The sequence below is a fragment of the Podarcis tiliguerta genome (genome assembly GCF_965153285.1).
Source record: "Podarcis tiliguerta genome assembly, chromosome: 2".
In the NCBI taxonomy this organism is placed as follows: Eukaryota; Metazoa; Chordata; class Lepidosauria; order Squamata; family Lacertidae; genus Podarcis; species Podarcis tiliguerta.
The window spans coordinates 62341174-62362220 of record NC_139535.1 but is presented as its reverse complement, the minus strand read 5'-3'; the positions used below and the strand labels follow the sequence as shown (position 1 = coordinate 62362220).

General features: G+C 43.5%; 1 protein-coding gene and 1 long non-coding RNA gene across 2 annotated transcripts in view; one reads left to right on the top strand and one right to left on the bottom strand.

Moving 5' to 3' along the window:
• The window catches only part of MGAT4B (alpha-1,3-mannosyl-glycoprotein 4-beta-N-acetylglucosaminyltransferase B), a 70465-nt gene extending 57284 nt beyond the window's left edge, over nucleotides 1-13181 (bottom strand). The window contains exon 1 of the mRNA XM_083428551.1: nucleotides 12732-13181. Within this exon, the coding sequence (XP_083284677.1) occupies nucleotides 12732-12828 (97 nt within the window). The 5' untranslated portion in view covers nucleotides 12829-13181. The remainder of the gene's footprint in view (nucleotides 1-12731) is intronic.
• LOC310673147 lies at nucleotides 104-3038 on the top strand. The gene is made up of 3 exons (XR_014508879.1): nucleotides 104-188; nucleotides 1741-1896; nucleotides 2982-3038. It is a non-coding gene; the product is annotated as an uncharacterized lncRNA (long non-coding RNA).
• Nucleotides 13182-21047: the final 7866 nt, after the last annotated feature.

The window sequence follows — 21047 nt, the reverse complement described above, 5'->3', positions numbered from 1 at the left end:
ACATTACATGGTTGGAGTTCCGAAGAGCAAGGAGGATTCTAAGCGCATTCAGCTGAGCACACAAAGAATCCAGTTTCAGTTCTTCCACCCAATGAGCAGGAAGGTCTGATTCTTTAGCCTGAGGGGATAGGGATGTTGGCGGCAGGGCTAGTGCTTGCTGCTCTGCTCCTCCCTCAACACATTTTCAGGTGAACGCTTTAATAGGGCTAAAATCACAGGCTGTTATATTATAAATGACCTTGCATAAATAATAAGCTTTCTTCCTCATGGGCACAGAAATCAATGGTCTCTTCTACTGGACATTAACCATTTCACCATGAAAGTCATACCATTATTCCAAAAGGAGATAATACATATACTCAGCTATTTCCTTGCCTCCTTTGTAAATGCCATGAGGTTTATTATTATTATTCTCATTCAGGGCAACCGTTTGGCTACATCTTTTGTAATGCTGTATGTAGTTGCTGTTGGTTCAAAAAGCTATACAAATAAAACCAAATACCAAAGTACAACTGCCAAACAGGCTGAGCAAACAACATTAGTTGCTCCCCACCCCTGTTTCTGAAAGGGATAGTTCCATCTGAGATGTGGGAAAATGAGTTATAAAAGAGTTGATTTTAAGCCGGGATTAGTGAAACATGACTCTAAGACAATCTGGCACATGTCGTAAGTCAACATTCACATGCAGGTTTTGGTAAGCCAACACCATGGTGAAAATGTTTGCCGCAAGTCTTCATACCAAACAGTTAAGCTACACACCCGGCAAAATAAGTAATTCTAGGACTAAACTGCTGCAGTCGAGAGACAGAGCAATTTTTAAGCTTACCCATGTGAAACAACAACAATCAAACCACCCACTCAGCACAAACTAGCACATTAAGGAGAAAGCTAATGTTTATTTTACATGGAGGAATGTTCAAAATGTGACACAAACACATGCACCCCATTTAAAACTGCAAAATTGCACAGTCCCCAAAAGACTTTCCAACCTAATTTTGGTGGATGTTTGTAGATCAACCCTTGGTCAATGTCATATTTTGGAAAGCCTAGCTTTTCAGATACCATGCTGTCCAGTTAACTTGGAAGATGTAGCAACCAAAGAATAGACGGGTACAGATGACCACTTTTGCCATATCAAAATTGATTCACAGCCAATTAAGGAGCAAGATGCTCCAAGATTGGCCTGAAATTCATGCTTCAGACATACCGTATTTTTCGCTCTATAAGACGCACCCAACCATAAGACGCACCTAGTTCTAGAAGAGGAGCACAAGAAATAAAATGTTCTCTCCCTCTCTGCGCAGCGCCCCTTCAGCAAAGCGGCAGGAGAAGCAGAGCCCCTTCCATTTCTCCTCCTGCTTTGCTGAAGGGGCGCTGCACAGCTCCCTCTCTCTGCGAAAGCAACGCGAAGCCACCTGAGCACAGCGGGAGCGCACCAATCCCTCTTGCTCTCCTGACTTCAGCGAAAGCTGCGCAGCCTGCATTCGCTTCATAAGACGCATACACATTTCCCCTTACTTTTTAGGAGGGGAAAAGTGCGTCTTATAGAGCGAAAAATGCGGTAATTAATCCAGGTCTCCACTGGTGGTTCTGATTCAGCCAGTCATGCTGCTGTCAACAATAAGAACAATAGGTCCTCATGCTTGATCACTGGGTTTGTGTCAATTTCCAGCACTAATAGGGCTATGGATTGGTTGGGCTTTAATTCCAAGCTTATTATGCAAACAAATCTTTTCCCAGAGTTTTACACTGTGTTGCAGGCCCACCATGCATGCAAAAAGAACCATAATTCCCACAGCCTCTGCAACATAATGGGGGCAAAGTCTTACTTATATTAGACAGTTGCACTGGGAACCAATGGCAGCGGAGAAGGACCTTAAGGCATGCCTCTTGAAGGTGGGTAGAGATTGTCTTTAATGTGTGCAGGGGACTTAAGCTTGTCAGGTTTGTATTTTTTTGTGCGGCTGCCTGTGCTTGCAAGAGACACAGAACATACTCACTTATTAAGTTGCCACTTCAAAGCACACGTCGAGGTTTGGTTGAGAAAACATCACCTCTGAACCTTCCAAGTCTACAAGTTCCTTAGAAAGCTGTAGTTGGACAAGTTGCAATGTTTGTGATACTGGCAAATGCTGAGCCAAAGTGTAACAAATACCAAAAGGTATCTGGTTAACTGCTAGCCCCAGGAGAACCATTTCACTTTAAACTCTCCAGACAAGGCTCTACAGTAACTAGAAAAGAAAGGGTGCCACAATTGTTCCTGGATAGTCAAGATGAAGAACAGAACACCTATTTTGCAACAGAGGACCTTGAAATGCTTATTATAAGGAAATGTCCTGTGATCTTTAATTAAAAACAGAATCACATCAAGAGATGCCTGTTGCTACAAGGGGAAAATGTGCCTTTCTCCTTAGATACTACGTCTTACACTTGCTTATTTTTCAAGCCAGGATACAATCTACCAGACCTTATTTTGGTTAGATGAGCACCACTAGTCAACAGCATTTGCTAAGATCTCATAACTAACATTTATCTTCTATTAGAAAAACAGCATGTCAATGAAATATGTGTGGGCAAGATAAAATTAACTACATATAAGAAATGCCACCTTGAAGTGGTTTCAATAATTTTTTCATTACTGCTTTTGTTCTGTTCTTTCAGTTCCCCTGACCTCCTTAATAGTTTTGTAACAGTTAAGAGGGAATCAAAGCAAAAATTTCACAGGGAAAAGAGAGATTTGATAAAATTTTATATTATTATTATTAGAAAACCGGAAGTTTTCAAACTTTACTTTTTAAAAGGAACAAGTGACTTCTGCATAATCTTTCTTAAAACCCTAAAAGGCTGATTACTCAAGGCTTAGCTAACCTAAAGATGGAAGAAAAAGAAGCAAATACTTTCATTCTTCGCAAAAAAAGAAAAGGGGTGTGTTAATGCAATATGGAAACAGTAAGACACTTTTTAAAAAAATCATTCAACAGGTATTCCCTGCAGTGATGATGGACCACAGGAAATCTCAAGTTCTATGCATACAGCAATATGTACAGCAATATGTAACACCTCTGTCACCCAATCTGCAACTCCAAAAGCACAGGGAACCAAATAGCAGACACACACCTTTGAAATGATGCTGAATTAAAATCTTAAAACAAAGCAAGCCTTCTTCATATTTTTGGTATATGAGGTAAGAAATAAAAGGAGAAATGAAGGGCAGATACTGCCATCATTAAATTATCCTAATTTCCCATGGGTTTAAATTAAAGTGTGTTTTTAAGTTATGAAGTTGCTTAACATACCAAGAAAGCACAGAACTAGCTGGCCAACACCAATTCTTAGAATCACAGAATTGAGGGGCTATCTATTCTGGCCTCCTCTTCCCCAACAGATGGCTGTTCAGCTTCTGCCTGAATGCTTCCAGCAAGAGATCTTACCACCCAACTAGGTAATTGGTTGAACTGCTCTTGCCATGAGGACATTTTTCCCATTGTTCAACCAAAATCTATCTTTCCATAATTTCATCCAATACTCAGAGAAAGAGTATTTACCTTATTCTAACCAACTGCCTCTCAGATATTTGGAGAGCGCTATCCTGTCTTCCCCCTCAGTCTTCTCTTCTCCACGTTGAATATACCTAGTTCCTTCAACCATCTCACAGGATTGTTTTCCATACTATTGATCACCTTTGTTGCTCATCTCTGAACCCATTCCAATTTGTCTATATCCTTCTTAGTGTGAAAACTAAGGTTCTACTAATGAAGCCTAAAATCACATTAGCTGTTTTTGTAGCTGCATCACACTGCTGGCTCATGGTCACTTTGTCATCTGCTACAATCCTGAGATCATATACTACTGCAAAGTCACATATACCCCAACCTAGCTGGGTGAATTTGCCTAGATGCATAACTTGTTAGTTGCAGCCCACCTTCCCTTCTATCAAGATCATTGTATTACTTTCTTCTGAGGTGTTAGCTATCCATCGCAGTTTTGTGTCATCTGTAAATCTGATGAGGATTCCTACCTGCCTTCTAACCTATTAGTAAAAGGATTAAAGATTACTAGACCCAACCTCCCTCCTGTTTGATGAGGAACCATTAATGAGCACTCTTGAATATGGTTTTCCAGCCAGCTGTGAATCTACCTGATGGTACTAGCATGTGGCCCACATGCAGTCAGTTTGTAAACCAAAAGGGGCTTTGTCAAACTGCCATGTTGAAATCAAGTTAAATTACAATCATGGCATTCCTACGATCTACATGATAAAAAGAGATTAGTCTGACAGACTTTATTCTTGAGAAAGTCATGCTGGCAAGAAGAAGAAGAGGAGGAGGAGGGAGGGAGGGAGGGAGGAAGGAAGGAAGGAAGGAAGGAAGGAAGGAAAAGTTATGCTGGCTCCTACTAATCACTAAAGTTGCTTATATATTTCTTACAAATTGACTCCTCTATAATCTGTTCTATTACCTTTTTAGATATCGAAGTCAGGCTGACCTGTCTGTTAGTTTCTCAGCTCTTTGAAACACTGGCCCATGGTACCTGTTCTCCAGGATTTCTTAAAAGATTATAAAAAGAGACCCTGATAGTACACCAGAAAGTTCCTTAAAATGCAAGTCATCTGGCTTTAAAGATATGCACTCATTTAAAGAAGCTAGGCACTTCCTGGCCAGCTCCTTTTCAATCTTAAAATGAAGTCCTACCCCCATACCAGTTATGCTACTTATGTAAGGTTGCACCCCTTTTTGGAAATAAAACAGGGGCAAAATAGGAATTTTTGCCTTCTCTTCATCATTTGTTAACATTTCACCATCCTTACTGAACAACTTCACATTAAATTTTGTGTGTAATTGTGTCAATCCTTCTTTTACTGGATACAGGGGGGGGGGAGGGTAATCTCATGTTATCCTGTATAACAGGTAGCCTAAGCAAAAAGCAGATACAGCCACAGACATCCGTATAAGTTATCACCAGCTGGTAATAAGCCTGCATTGGGTAAGTGGATCACATTCTGTTTGAACTTGGTGCTAATTCAGATAAATAATTTGCTGAAAAAATTTCAGAATGTGTGACAAGGAGTCACTCCTTTGTGGAATGCAGCTGCCACATTGGAACATAATGGTTCAAGGGTTTAATTGCTACTTGGCCACCAAAGCATTTCCCCACCTCCAGATCATCAGTCAAACCTGTCACTACAATCAGCAGGAAGAAGTCAAGGCTACCTGGTAGCCTATTAAATAAATGGCTTCCGTCAAATTCCTAATGAGCAGGTTTCAGCTGAAAAAACCCACAACTCTGCTTCCTTCACAGATTCAGTGTGCAGAGAGAGAGAGAGAGAGAGAGAGAGAGAGCGAGCTTCCAGGGGTAAGGCAAACCACTACATTAGTAGCACTACATTAGCAACATAAGCCTGGGCAGTGTGTATGGAGGTCCTGGGCTGCCCAGACAACAAGGCCCCCTTTCTCAGCCTTGCTGATGTGTTCCAAAGGAAAGCAGAGCAATATGTTTGGCAGCAGCTTGGCTGCAGGAGTTACTGGAAGGAGGCGTACAAGGTGCCATCCAACCATCTTAGGGGCTCTATTCCGGATTTGTGTAGGGTTTACTCCTTAGCCTTTTCTTCTCACGAAAATATCCTGCAAGGCAGTGAAGGTTTAGGGTAAGTTTTCCTGTTCTTAGATGGGCTATCTTCCCAGGTTGATGAATCCCATCTGCCCTTAAGCAGACAGAAAAGGATGCTAAAAAAATAATTTGAGGAGCACATTGCCAAAAACATTGAGAAATAAGATGTAAAGACAAGGGGCTCTTTATATTGTTATACGGCTCAGGAGTTGGTTAAGTTGCACAAAACAAAGAGTAGGGATGAATGGACAGTTCTCTGAAGGGAGAGTAGAAGTGGATTCCCCCAAGGTTCAGTATTTGAAACTGTGTGTTTTAACTTCTTCTTCTTCATCATCATATTTATACCGTGTCCATCAGGATGGGCTTCCCCACGAGAGCTAGGAGTGAGAAGTGAGGTGGCCAAGTTTGCTGATGATATTAAATTATTCAGTCATTAATACAAAAATAGTGAATAGCTCCAAAAGGACGTCTTCAAACCAAGTGAATGGTTAAATGGCAAATGCAGTTCAATGTAAACAAGTGTAAAGTCAGGCATGTTGGGGCAAAATATATTAATTTCACATATGTGCTCATGGGGTCTGAACTGACAGTGACAGACTAGGGACAAGACCTTGGGGTCATAGTAGATGATAGCTCAATGAAGATGCCAACACAGTGTGTGGTGACTGTAAAAGAGGAAATTCCATACTAGGGATCATTAGGAAAGGGTTTTAAAATAAAACTGCCAATATCACCATGCTGTTATACAAATCTATGGCAAGGCAGTATTTGGAATACTGTACAGTGGTACCTCAGGTTACATATGCTTCAGATTACAGACTCCGCTAACCCAGAAATAGTACCTTGGGTTAAGAACTTTGCTTCAGGATGAGAACAGAAATCATGTTCCGGTGGCGTAGCAGCAGCGGGAGGCCCCATTAGCTAAAGTGGTGCTTCAGGTTAAGAACAGTTTCAGGATAAGTACAGACCTCCGGAACAAATTAAGTTCTCAACCTGAGGTACCACTGTACACATTTCTGGTCACCTCGCCTCAAAAAGGATATTATATAGTTGGAAAAGGCAACCAAAACAATCAAGGGGATGGAGCAACTCCTGCCTGTGAAAAAAGGTTGCAGCATTTGGGTCTTTTTAGCCTAGAGAAAAGGCAAGAGGTGACATGATAGAATTTTATAAAATTATGCATGGCATGGAGTTTTCTCCATGACAAGAGAAAAGTTTTTCTCACTCTCTCATAATGCTAGAACTCATAGCATCCAATGAAGCTAAAGGCTGGAAGATTCAAGCACAAAGACAGTACTCCACAGCACATAGATAAACTATGGAATGCAACCGAGATAGTGTTTAAATTCATGGAGCAGAGGGCTAATAATGGCTACTAGTTGCAGGTGGCAAGGTTTCTGAATACCAGTTGCTTGAAACCACAGGAGAGGAGAGTGCTCTTTAACTCAAATCCTGCTTGTGGGTTTCCCACAGTAATCTGGTTGGCCACTGTGAGAACAGGATGCTGGATGAGATGGGCCATTGGCTTGATCCAGCAGGCACTTCCTACATTCTTCTATAAAGTCAAGGCTTCCTTCTTCCCGGCATCCCCTAAATCTGCTCCAGAGTCCCCCAACTCTCCATAGTATATTTTGAGGGTGCTTAGGGGAGAAGAGAGGAAAGTGAAGTCTTGTTGTGAGGGTGGAAATCCATTCTGCTCACGAACAGGCAGCATTAGACACAACCCTATATAAGACACTGCTTGTTGTTTGCAAATGGTCAATATGAGCATAGTCCATAGACACATATTTTGAAGAAAGAAAAACTTGAAAGATTAACCCCCTTAGATAATGAGGCAGGGAGAAAATGCTGTTATTTTGATACATGAAGTTAAGAGGAGATGATTAATAGTGTGAACAACAAAAATAAACCGCAGAAAAGACTCTCCCTTTAATCTGGAGGATCATCTCAATACAGTAGGTATGCTTACCTATGTGGCATTTCTTTTTTAAATAGAAAATCACATTCCTTTATCTTTTGTAGTCATCATACACACAGTCACATGACCATGTTTTCAAGTGTCCAAAAGAGTGGAGTGCCAAAACAGATCATATGTAATATTTTCAAGAAAAAGATCCAAACAGCAATAGCTGCCATAAAGAATTTCTTCACTGATATCAGTCCCCAAATCTCTTTAACTGAAGCTCTGTAGGGAAATGGTTTTAATGAGATTTAAACCACAGCTGAAAGAACCTTTTAGCTGATGAGTAATGCAAAGGAAGCAAGTAACAGAAGCATCACAAAGCCAAAACCCATTATACAGCAGTAACAAAGACGCATTGTTTAAATGGGTAAGGGGAAGTAAAGTAGCCTTGAGACAGATGGATGATGTGGCCCTAATGACTTTTAAAGTGCAGAAACTAGCAGCAAAAGTAGAGACACTAAGTTAATAAAGAGGCTAAGCAGTGTGCAACGCACAATATCCATTAGCTTTGCCAGACTAACACCAAGAGTCATGAATGGCTATTCCTTTAAGCGGTTGCTTTCAAGTGAAGTTTGACAGAGGCCAGGCTTAGCAAAGCTGCCCCCATCCTTTACCCTCAAAGCAGCACTAAGAGCCCATGCCTGTAACTGTCCATTAACAGTATGCACCTTTTGTTTTGGGGCATTGTGAAAACAGAGTACTCCATAAAGGAGGCAAAGCTAAAGAAAATCATTATGCACAGTGTCCTTCCCTCACCTTTTCCAGTCTACCCCTGTCACAAAGATAACATGATGTCGACCGCATGATGGATTCGCTCTGCCTCGTAATCAGCGGCTCCCATTATTGTTGGCAACGATTTTGCAGATGCCCTTTCCTTACATGTATTCCCAGTGCAAATGTGATCAATGCAGAAAGGGAATAACATAGTATTTTACTGGCACTTGTACTCTGCTGTGTACATCAATCACCCTGGTTAAGAAAAGGAGCAACAAGTTTCACCAGGTTAAAATGTTAAGCATATACTACCACCAGTGATGCCATTAGGCAGGCCCTGGGGCAAAATTCCACAGCACTCTTCAGCAGAATGAGTAGGAGCACCCATTACTATCAAAACAGTCCCCATAAGAACATCATCTAAAATTCCCTAACTGCACTACTGTAGCCTCTGCACATCTAGATCCACTTTTAAACACATATGTTCCTCTTCCTAGTTATACTTCATTCTATTAAAAAGGAAAACATGAGTGATGTGATGGGAACTGATCCTCTTATGCTGTTATAAGATGTAAGGTGCAACATGATAGCCAAATCTAATCCTCAGTAGGCCAGTATGATAATGATAATGATAATGATAATGATAATGATAATGATAATAATAATGTTAACCATATTATGAACAATTCATGAAAACAAAATACTTTGGGCACTCAGCTTACTGAGAGATGAAGAGCTGAGAAACCAGCTAACATAAGTTGTATAAACTGCTGGGTAAAGTGGCAAAGAAAAAGAAACCCTGTGTCCAGGTAAGATGATTGAAGATGGTGAGGTTTGGCAGAGCTCTACAAAACACATTCCACACAACTAGGGAAGGGCTATAGCTCAGTGGCAGAGCTTCTGCCTTGCATGCCAAAGGTTCCAGGTTCAATCCCAGGCATGTCCAGATAGGGCTGTCAATGTTCCCTGCCTTAAACCCTGGAGAGCCACTGCCAATCAATGTGGACAACTCTTGAGCTAAATGGTCTAACTCCATAAAAGGCAGTTGCCTACATTCCTAACAGTAAAAAACAAAACAGCACTAAGTTTACTAGACAGAGGCAACAGTTGCCTCTTATTCAGTTAAGCAGCATCTAAAGGAAAACCTTTCTATTCCAAGCACTGATCAATCCATATGTACAATGGATTCTTTACGACCAAAACTACTTCAGGACTGTAGCTGTGAGTTATTGACAAGTAAAGAGAGAATATAGTCCTAGATCCAATGGCAATCCTCTCTTTTTCATGAGGTGCACCCCCCCTTTTAAATGTATCATGGTCCTCTTTGTTTGACGCTGGTTTATGCATTCCATGCATGTATTAATTTCAGTACCTTTTTTTTTTTAACCTCTGTTGATATTCTGTACCATCGTAACAATTATTAGGTGAAGGAAGAAGACAAAACTCTCAATTTTTCTCAAATAGATAAAAATGTACTAGTCTTGAGAGAGCCTACTTTAGAAATTATTGCTTTCACAATGCAAACTTGTCCTACAACCATTGACAGGGTTTTGCTGCTCTTCCAGCATAACTGATGGGAGCTAGGTGTATATATTAGCTTGTGGGTGGCGGTGCTAACAAGACTAAGGGAGTGAACTGCACAACCAGCATGATATTCCCTCTGTAACTTGATGGGAAAGTTGATTTGATTTATGCTGCACTTAAATAGTTTTCTGTGGTGAAGAAAATAAGACAAGTTGCAAAATTATATCTGTGTGATCACTAGAAGAAAGGGGATAATTGTGACCATAAATAGAATAATCCTTAGGCCTTTTGGCAAGTAGATAACTAGATATTTCTACAAAAACAAAAGTGAGGTATCTGATAATGTCATAGACCAATTCTAAAATCCAAAGCTCCTTTCCGAACAGACCTCTTTAAACATGTTGTTCTGTTATTCCAATAGCATAAGTAGTTAATAATGGGATCAGGATGCAGGTGTAACTCAGTAACTAAACTTTCATCTTGACAGCCAACTGATGCTCCTCAGTCATTAAACTTACATCTCAGCAGTCAAGTGTCTACTCGTCTGAACTACTGTGCCAGCAATGTGGTGCATATAACTGAGGACAAGGATTGTTGTGCAACTGTAATATTGCAGAACTGTGGCACTGCAACTCTGATGAGGATTGGGACTGAGTTTACAACAGTATAGCAACCCCGATTCTTAATGCTGTTACACTGGAAATAACCACTACTGCCAGATGTGGTGTAATATAAGGTCATAAAGTGAAATAGAAAAGAGCATGAGAAGATGTGCCAGAATGAACTGTGCCTGAAATGGTCACATCTCAGACACCAACATAAAGTGCATTTTTACTACGCCAGAACAAAAATTGCTAGCACTACCTTTATTATTTTTGTTCACCGTTGCGATTCTTAACTCCCTGTTATCAAGGACCCCAGCAATAGTCCTTGATAAGAATCGTAGCTATAAATTCTTGCCCAAGTTCTTCATGTAATTATCCATGCAAGTCATCCTTAACACTGCCACTACCATACATACATCAAAGTGCCCAGAAAGAAGGTTTGGGAGGGACAAGTATAACCTTTATTATATTTATTCACATCTTGCCCCAACAATGCACAACATTTCCAAGATAGATTTTGTTCCAATTGTGCATAAGGAGCAAGGGTTATATTGTTCCATTGAGATTATAGGGGAAGACTTTTATTTGTAATACATTAACTGTGACCAATTAAATTCCTTTACAGGGGTATAACTGACTGGCCAGCCACTGTCCTTCATATTTTACAAAACACTTTTTCTTAATATAGAAAATATCTTTTCCAATATAGAGATCCAATTTCTGTTTATGAAAAAGTAATGTATGAAGTGGCCTCAAGAAAAGTAAACAAGTGAGTGGTGATGCAAATATTTTTCATCCTCCCACATTATGAAGTTAGCTGCCAGATAGTCTATCACCTTCCCAGCATATGCACTTTAGAGTGAAAAAACAACACTCGAGCCACCAATCAACACATTATTGTGTTCTTTCCAACATGAAGCTACAAGTCTCAAAAAGCGGCATGTGAAGCAGTTCTCGAAGACCTTATAACATGCCTCCAACATGGTCTCTTGCTCTACCTGCATCAAATGTGGTCCCTCATTCTACTTACATGCCTTAATGTGCCACAGCCACCACTTTACCAAAACATAAAGGTAAAGGTAAAGGACCCCTGACCATTAGGTCCAGTTGTGACCGACTCTGGGGTTGCGGCGCTCATCTCGCTTTAGTGGCCGAGGGAGCCGGCGAACAGCTTCCAGGTCATAAAAGGTAAATTGCTTTTAGGGAGGTTCACGATTACAACTGTATTTATTTTATTTAAAACACCAACAGAGGAAGATATGGGGGAAATGCTTAATATTCAGATAAAATGCAAGATGTGGAGAGAGGGATGCAAAGAGACACTAAATGCATAAAAAAAAGAAAGAAAACTAGTGGCATAAGAACAAACTACTTTATTGGATAACTGCTTGGCTGCCCTTAAATAAACACAACAATCACTGACAGCAGTGATGCAATGGCAAGCTAACCCACTTGCCTTCCTTCAACAGGCAAGCTAACAGATATCACGCAAAAAGTATTCAAGAGCACAGGTCAAGACTAAAGAACTAAATTTCCTCCCCTTCAGTTCACTTTGAGCAGTTCAGGGCCATTTTGAACACAAGGGTTGCATGACCTGCCTGGCCACTTTGGCTACAGCCCAGAGTCAAAGACCTGCACACATAAAAACATCCTGTGTAAATGGGCAATGCTGGGAGTCTTAGATGTTCTATCAAAGAGCAGCCTAAACAAAACAAGGGTAAAAAAACAAAGGGAGCTAGGGTGAGAGACAACTACCTGTTCCAAGGAGGCAACCACAGAACAGATTTTGTCACACTCTCTGTGAGGGCACAGAGAAAAATGGTGGTGGGTAGGTGGGAATCCTTAACCACCACTTTCTCAGAAAAAGGAAGCTTTTTTGCGTCAGAAGCAGGAAAAGAGGAATTGAGGAAAAAACAAATGACCAGACAGCAAACTGGGATGTGGGAAAGACCTGAAGAGGAGGCAGTGCTAGGCGTCAAGGAATCTGGGAGGTTTTCGGGGGACGCCTCCCCTCTCCAAATCCAACAAAACTCGAAATGCGGTTCAGTTGCCAGAGGCACCCAGAAAAACATTTAAGTTGCATGTCAGGGTCTCCTGGCCTCATCCAGCACGAGGAGGGGACCGTCTCAGCAGGTGGCGGCGGCGGCGGCGGCCTTTTGGGGTCCCCTGGGGCGGGGGGAGATGCTGCCTCTCCCCCTCGGGTTCTGCCTGGGGTGGGGGCTCCCTCTCCCCTCTCCTCCCGGGCCAGGCGCAGTGCGTAAGGCAGGAACCCTCCCTGGCTCCCTCCCCGCCCGGCTCCGAGCAAGTCCCGTCCTTACCTTTGTGCCCGCCGAAGGCCCCGTACCAGGAGAGCGAGAAGAGCGCGCAGAGGCAGCCGAGCAGCAGCGTGAGGAAGGTGCCATTGCGGAGCCTCATGTCCCCCGTCTCCTCGGCGATGGCTGCGGCTGGAGAGGCCGCATGTCCCGGGCGCTACGCGGCGGCCTCAGCCTCCCGGGCCCGGCAAGGAGAGGCGGCGGCGGCAGGGGCTGCCAGTGCCCGGGCGGGCAGGCGGGCGGGACTCGCCGCCCCCGCCTCCTCCTCCCCCTCCTCCTTCTTCTTCGGCGCCTCCGCCCGCTGCCCTCATGCACTGGCCGCGCCCCACCGGGCCGCCGGCTCCAGCAGGCAGCAGGGGCTGCTCTCGCCGCCGTTTGCCTTTCCCCGGGCCTGGAGGAGAGAGGGGGGCTGCCGTGCCGCCGAGGGAAGAGAAGGGGCGGAGATGATGGCAGCACCGTGTTAAAGGAGCCGTGCGCGCGCGCGCGCCTGGGCGCCGCCGGCAGCAGCAGCAGTCCGCAAGCGGGCAAGGGGGTGCCTAGCGACAGACACGTGCAGGCAGGCGGGTAGAAAACCGGGGTCGAGGAGGGTGTGAGGAAGAGCGGCTGCCGAAAGCCGCTGGACTGTAGGGCGACCTGTAGAGCAGGACACGCTCCCACGCCCTCGTGTTCGAGCTTATAGTTGGGTTAGTGGGCAAGACCCCACCCCAGTCGAAAGGAGAGGGGACTGTCTTATAATGGAGAGGAGGAAATCTTGTCCTACCCCCTGGAAATCCTAGTGACACCAGTTACACGGTCCTCGAACACGACGGAGAAACCTGTCAAACTCAGTCCACCATTACAGGCACGGTCGGGTTCACACGTGCATTTTAATAGCTTTATGACGTTTTGTAATCACAGGTTCAACACCACTGCTTTCCCATCCTCTCAGAAAAATACTATTTTTTTTTTTTAGAGGAGCCAGTGCATCCATTAAGTTTCTAGTCATCAAATGCAGATCCATGTGTGAATGGGTGCTCATTAAATGGTCCACCAAGTAGTCTTTTTCTGCAACCATGATTCACCGAAAATAAAGAGGAGGCATTTGTCATTCAAGCTCATTAGTGGGTTCAGTTCCAAGGAAGACTGAAGACAGGTTCAATTCTTCTGCTTCTTTTCCTTAGCCTGCCCAATATATATGTGGAGGTTGTTGGCACTGGCATAGAGATGCTCCACATGACAGCACCAGCCTTGTAGTGAATTATTTACAAATGTTAGCTACCACATGGGAGCATCACTGCAGGGACCATAATCTTTGAACCGACTATGGACTTTCATATCACACACAGTAGGGAGTCTCTCCAAAGTTATGGCTGTAGATGCATATCCTTCAGTAACATTTGTCTGGTCATTTGATGGCAGAACACGTGAGCTGGCTCTATGAGGCTGAATTCACACATGCAGTTCATTGCTTAATTACTGATACAGCCTAAAGCTCAATACTCTTCGGCAGAGGCAGTTCTCATATTTAGCTTGAGTCATGCAGCATTGAGTAATCAAGTGATGAGTGTCAGAAGCTGCTGGGAGCTTCAGCAGGGAGCATCTAGGGTGAGCCCCATATGGCAGCATCTGATTGAGCATCTTGGCATCCCAGGTCTGCCACTGGATCCTCCTGGACAGGAAGGTCTATGTGAGGGTTTCCTGTTCCTGTGCAACAAACTTTTTGTGATGAATTTCGGTGTGTTTGTGGATTGTTTGGTTCTGATTCCTATCTTGTCCCTCATTCCTGATTCATGGCTTGCTCCTGGTTTGTCTTTCAGTCCCGACTTCCTCTGTCGGTCCTTTCTACTGGCATTGTCCCACAGCTTCTGACTCACCACAAAAAACACTGCCCATGGCCCAGCCTGACAAATGAGGCAAACATTAAGGCTGCAAGCCTCAGCGGAGTGGATATGTATATGACTGCAGTACAAGAGTGCATATATGTGTGAACTACCCTAAGGCATGCATGCTGTCCCTCGACTCCAAAGGGACATTGTGAGAGAAAGTCTTAATTCCATTCTAAAATACTAAATGGCTTTACAGGACTCAAGAGGAAGACATAGGTTTCCCTACAGTATCTCCCAACACAGAAAGCATGTAAGGAAATGCATGAAACCACATACAGTACTTCTAAACATCAACGGCATAGGAGGAGGAGGAGGAGGAGGAGTATAGGGGAATCAAAGTGTTATTTGGAATTGCCTTCTATCTCAAGAAACTGCATTAAACCTTCGGACTATGTCTTGAGGTTATGGAGCATTCTACATGCAATGCCTACTCCTGTGTGCTTATTAATGAAATATGGAGCCAGTAAAAAGAATACAGGATGCTGAGAAACTGTAAGGGAGGTAGGCTTTATTTCACATGGGTCAAAGACCCAATTTGACACACACACACAGGCTGGGAGCTTCAATGGAACCCCTCTGGAGGTTTCGCCCAGGGCAAAAAAACACACACTGCCAGCCTTCCTGCAGCTATGGTGCTGTTAGTTGGTGGCAGCTGCAGAAGGGGGAAGCTGAAGAGTGGAAGAAAAAGAAGACAATAGAGCCAGTGTGGAATAGTGAGTTGTTAGTGTCAGACTAGGACCTTTGAGAGAAAGGTTCATCTCCCCACTAGGTGACCTTGAGCCAGTCACTGTCTCAGCCTGACTCTCATAGGCTTCTTGTGAGGATAAACTGATAGGACCATGTACACCATATGAAACTCCTTGGAGGAAAGGTGGACTATAAATGGCATAATAAACAAACAAACAAAAGATAAACAGGACTTTAGAAAGATGACAGAATGCGCAAGAAGGAATGGAATTAATAAACTGAAAATAACTTTCTGTAACAGACACTACTAACCAATTAGTTACAGATAACATCATGCACCATTGTCACTACCATTTGGGGATTTGATTGTGCAATTGGGCAATTGTCAACCAGCCTTTACGCATTTGTAACTGAGCACTGTCTGCATTACATGTAACCAAGGCTGCAATTCTTTGCATGCCTACAAGGGAGGAAGCCAAAACAATAGTTTTGCAAACCTTTGCTATGGATTGAAATAAACACGATAGCTGCCAGTACCAGAAAGGATGGATTTGTGTAGGTGTTCGTCTTGCATAATACTCTTTTCTTCAACTTCAATCAGAAATACATTTATAGAAACTACTGAAGCAAAAAATAACTGTCTTGCACATCTACCTTACCTTACATGAGAATTGATGGGCACAGTTCTTAATTTGTGTTTCAGTTATTTTTATTCTGATGCCTTTTGATTTTATTCTGTATCTGATCTATTTGAATAAAAATATTGTGTGTGGTTTTCATTTTTATTTTAAAAGCGAAAGAAACCTGAATCTTGAGGCAAGTGCAAAGACTATGCATTTGTGTCTTGCAGAGAGTAAATCAATTTTAAGGATGGGTTGGGTTTATGAGTGATGTCATGGATTGGTTGGATGCAGAGGAATGGAAGGAGGAACCAGCTGGGGAACCCACAAGAGATGAAGGCTCAGAGCCGAGAGACTGGTGGTGGGATGACGATGAGTGGTCAAAGGGAGAAGACTGGGAGGAAGTGTTGGAAGCTGAAAAGGTAACAGGGCTTAGTGAGCGGAAGGAGTCTGGGGCAGAGAGAGGTCCATACTCAGAGGCAGAAGCTGAAGCAGGACAGGAGGGAGGCCAAGAGGCATGGGTGTCTCCTCCTGCTGCTGCAACAAACTCCCCTCCCCCAAGTCTCCCAGAACCAGGAGAGGCATGAAGAGGGCAGAGGAGAAGTTAGCTTTACACAGGAGCAGTCTTGGATTGCTTGGGGGAAACCCTGGGAAAGAGAGGACTTAGGCAGCTGTGGGAGGCAGGGGCCTTCAGTCTCGGCAACTGCTTCATGGGGGCAAGACCTGCCAGAAAAGAGTTGCTGTGTTCATTAGGCCTGACACTCCTGTGCAGATTTTGTTTTTGGTAATAAAGAGTTAACTCCAACTTGATGGGTGAAATTTATTGCAGGCTTGCTCCTGTCAAGTGGGTAGTGAAAATAGTATGGTTCTCTACTCATATTACTGCCTCTGTTGTGTGGTTTGATAGTAGATTATCACGCTTGCCCTCATCACCATTCTGCTGAATTAAAAACAGGTACTGTTCCAGAGAATGGGTTCACACTGTGGCCCTGATTTGTGCATTTTAAATAGCTTTGTTCAATGGGGGTGTTCTTCATCCCCACTTATGAGTGTAATAAACCAAAGACAATGGCCAACCAAATGTCTATGGGAAACAAGACACGAACTTCTCCATCTATCCCCTTTCCTACCCTCTCACACTAAATCAACAAGTTTTGCTAGGTTCTACCACTTTATTAACTATCATTACCAGATATGGCCTATCTGCCAATTGTTGTTTTTTGTTATTTCAAAACTACGTTTTACACACAGCTCCCTCGTTTTCTTGCTCCCAGTGAGTAGCACAGCTATCTGAATAATTAAAGGAGTTTGAGAGGTCATAATGCTGCACACATTTGCTTGTACACAGGGTCATATATGTCATGTGCAGATTTTTTAAAATGATGTTTTGCAAAGGAGAAGGCAATTAGAAACAACCCCCTAATGTGGCCAGTGTTATGGTGGTGATAGACCAGGTAGACCAGGAGAGCCCAGAATAAAAATGGGCTTTGGATAATTGCAGGCAGCACCACACAGCAGCAGCACATATATATCAAGAGTGAAAAATAAAGTGTGGATAAAACACATGGTGCCAAAGATAGGCATAATCTCAGTCTAGTTTTAAAACCTGAAACATTTGCAGTGAAGTTTTCTGAGAGTATGGCAAGGTGTTGGGGGGGGGGAATCCCTTTTCTGTCAAGAGTCTTAAACTAAAGGATCAGCACTAGAACATGTTGTGTGCCAGCATACACTCAAGGTTGAATCAGTATGCAAGCAAGGTTGAAAACTGATTTTTCTCCTCCTTTTATAGTTCAGCACTGGCTGTAGCTGGTTTCAGACTGCACCACTGTGCAAAAATTCTAATGCTTATTCATAAACCCACACAAGTATGCACATGATCCCAACTCTCTAATAGTCCCAATAGTACCCAAACAGATATTTATTACAAGCACCAGCTAGGATTAATTGCCCCAGACACACATATGCCCCCCTCAATTGCAGTAGCATACGAAATAGCCTTAATCCCTCCATGTCTCTCTTCCAACTGTTCCTCTCTATCTACTCCTACAGCTGTCAGTCAATCATTGCAGCAATCCCTAGTCTTAAATATCCCAACTGGAAGAGGCAGTGAACAGCTGCCACACAGCCAGTGCAACCCTCCCAATACGGCCTATTGTGGGGAGGGGAGGGGACACAGAGATGCCTGTAGAAGTTTTTGAGCAAAGGGAGGCTATTGCAAACTATGATGAGTTTTCCCTACAAATTGGTCAAGTATCCCCAAGGAGGACATTTAATAGCAAAGCTCAGAAAACACTGAAATACAGTATTCCTAGCAAGATATATTGTTACAGTGGCAGAAGATAACTGTATCATTTTATAGGCTTCAGGCAGATACAAATGCTAGAAGCTAGTCAGAAAAGCCCAGGTTTTGTGATGATGCAAAACAAAAAGAAGCTAGGAAGGGCTCCTCTCTGTCCTTTCTTGTTTGTACTCTGTGGGCGCAGAATACAAGAGAAAATACTCATGTCTGTCATATGTGAATTCCAGCTAAGCCAGCAGCACCACCTGCTGTTCTTACTGCAAAATTTGCAAAGGAGAGATTGAGACCGCATATGTCCTTGGGTTTATCCAGTCTGTCCTACCCTCTCAAACATTTATTCCACCAAGCACTAATAAAGAGAACAGGGATTGGGGATCCTCCAGACATCGCTGGACTCCAACTCCCATCAGCGCTTACCACTAGTGGAATGGACTACCATGGAAGGTGGTGGACTCCCCTTCACTGGAGGTTGGATAGTCCTCTGTCAAGGATTCTTCAGTTACAATTCCTGCTCTGCATGGAGTTGGATAAGGCAACCCTTTGAGTCCCTTCCAGCTCTACAGCTCTATAATCCTTTTAGTCTATGACCAATGGTCAGGGATGATGGGAGTTGTAATCTTAACACCAGCTGGAGAGCCAGAGGTTCTCCATCTCTGCAGCAGAGGAATAGTAGTAATATCTCCGACTCCACATCATGAAAAGAGACAGGGGGCTGGTCTGACTGCTATGAGGCCAAACCAGACTTGCTGCTGTAGCAGGGATGGAGGAAAGTGGAAGGAGCATCTCCACCCCTGTTGTTCAGCCTGGACACTTGAGATCTAGCTCCAAGGGCCTTCTGGCAGTTTCCCCACTGCGAGAAGCGAAGTTGCAGGGAGAGGGTAGGCAGAGGGCCTTATCGGTAGTGGCGCCCACACTGTGGAACACCCTTCCATCAGATGTCAAGGAGACAAATAGCTATACAGTGGTACCTCGGGTTACAGACGCTTCAGGTTACAGACTCCGCTAACCCAGAAATAGTACCTCAGGTTAAGAACTTTGCTTCAGGATGAGAACAGAAATTGCACGGCAGTGGCATGGCGGCAGCAGGAGACCCCATTAGCTAAAGTGGTACCTCAAGTTAAGAACAGTTTCAGGTTAAGAACGGATCACCTTTAGAAGACATCCTGTATAGGAAAGTTTTTATTATGGTTTTTTTTATATGCAGGAAGCTACCCTGAGTGGTTGAGGTAACCCAGTCAGATAGGTAAAGGTAAAGGTAAAGGTACCCCTGACCATTAGGTTCCGGTGCTCATCTCGCTTTACTGGCCGAGGCAGCTGGCATACAGCTTCCAGGTCATGTGGCCAGCATGACTAAGCCGCTTCTGTTGAACCAGAGCAGCGCATGGAAACGCCATTTACCTTCCCGCTGGAGCAGTACCTATTTATCTACTTGCACTTTGACATGCTTTCAAACTGCTAGGTGGGCAGGCGCAGGGACCGAGCAACGGGAGCTGACCAGTTTCAAACCATTGACCTTCTGATTGGCAGGCCCTAGGCTCTGTGGTTTAACCCAAAGCGCCAACCTGTGCCAGATAGGTAGGGTACAAATAAATAATAATAATAATAATAATAATAATAATAATAATAATTACTACTACTACATGTGTAGTTATAAACACCACATTGGAGACCCCTACTCCATACCTTCTAAAGTGATTAAGACCTATATGTAATTCTAGCACTGAACCATACCCTCCAAAGTATACACACACACACACACACACACACACACACACACACACAAGCAATGGCGTATTATGTTTCTCTCGGCTGTGAAGTATGAGTGCCGCCTTTCAGTTTTGCTGCCTCTGTTGTGTTCTCTGTTACTCAGAACTAAGCCCTGCACACAGGAGCACAGGCTGTGCCATTGCACAATTCATCACTCCTTCTGTGAATACAATACATCACCCTTATCACCCAGAGCACATTTCTTAGGGCTTTCTCTAACCCTCTTAATAGTTCATTGCTCCTGGCATCAAATTGGAAATAAACTGCAGCGGTGCACAACAGAACAGGCTGTTGCTGGCAAAGGCTTTGTGTAACCACAAATGCGGTTTATAGCACGAAGAGTGACAAAATATTTCAAGGAAACATGCTTACGAACAAACAAAAATAATTGTTTGATAGGAAGGGAGGGGAGTAAAATGGCACTGCTGCTTAATTTGTCAGTGAAGCACGATAGGCACTTGCTAGGTGCTCAGTGTTCTGCAGCAAACGCTGGAATTCTAATTGGAGCCGGCACTCAGTCTCAGAGGCAGCAATTGCTCCAAAGGGACCCACAATCAGCTTGGATCCAAGAATGTTTACTTAGAAATAAAATACCACTGATTTTAAACGGGCTTAATCCTAGTACTATGTGTATAAATTTGCAGCCTTCAAGTAACACAAACCTTTCATGTTTCAGCATACAGGGGGAAACTACAGCTTCTGGGAGGTGGGGTAATTTTAATCAGGAAAGCTGTCTGGAAGGAAAGGGTTAATCTCTATCTCCCCAGCACCCTGACCTCAATGCAAATACCTATGCCTGATGCTTAATTTGGCCCCTGAAATAGCTGTCTTTTCCTAATACCAGCGGAGGAATTGCTTAGTGGTACTGTTGGGTAGTTTAAGACTCTGGACTTAATTGTCTTACTGGGGTGCTCTTCTTTAGATGATAATGTGCATTCACTTCACTTGCTTCAAAATATGGTAAACTAGCCTTGCTGTGTTTGGAGGACTTCCTGCTCATTCTCTCTGTGTGTGTGTGTGTGTGTGTGTGCGCGCGCGCGCGCATGCGTGCATGTGGTGTCCAGGTCGTGCTTCCATGTTTTGT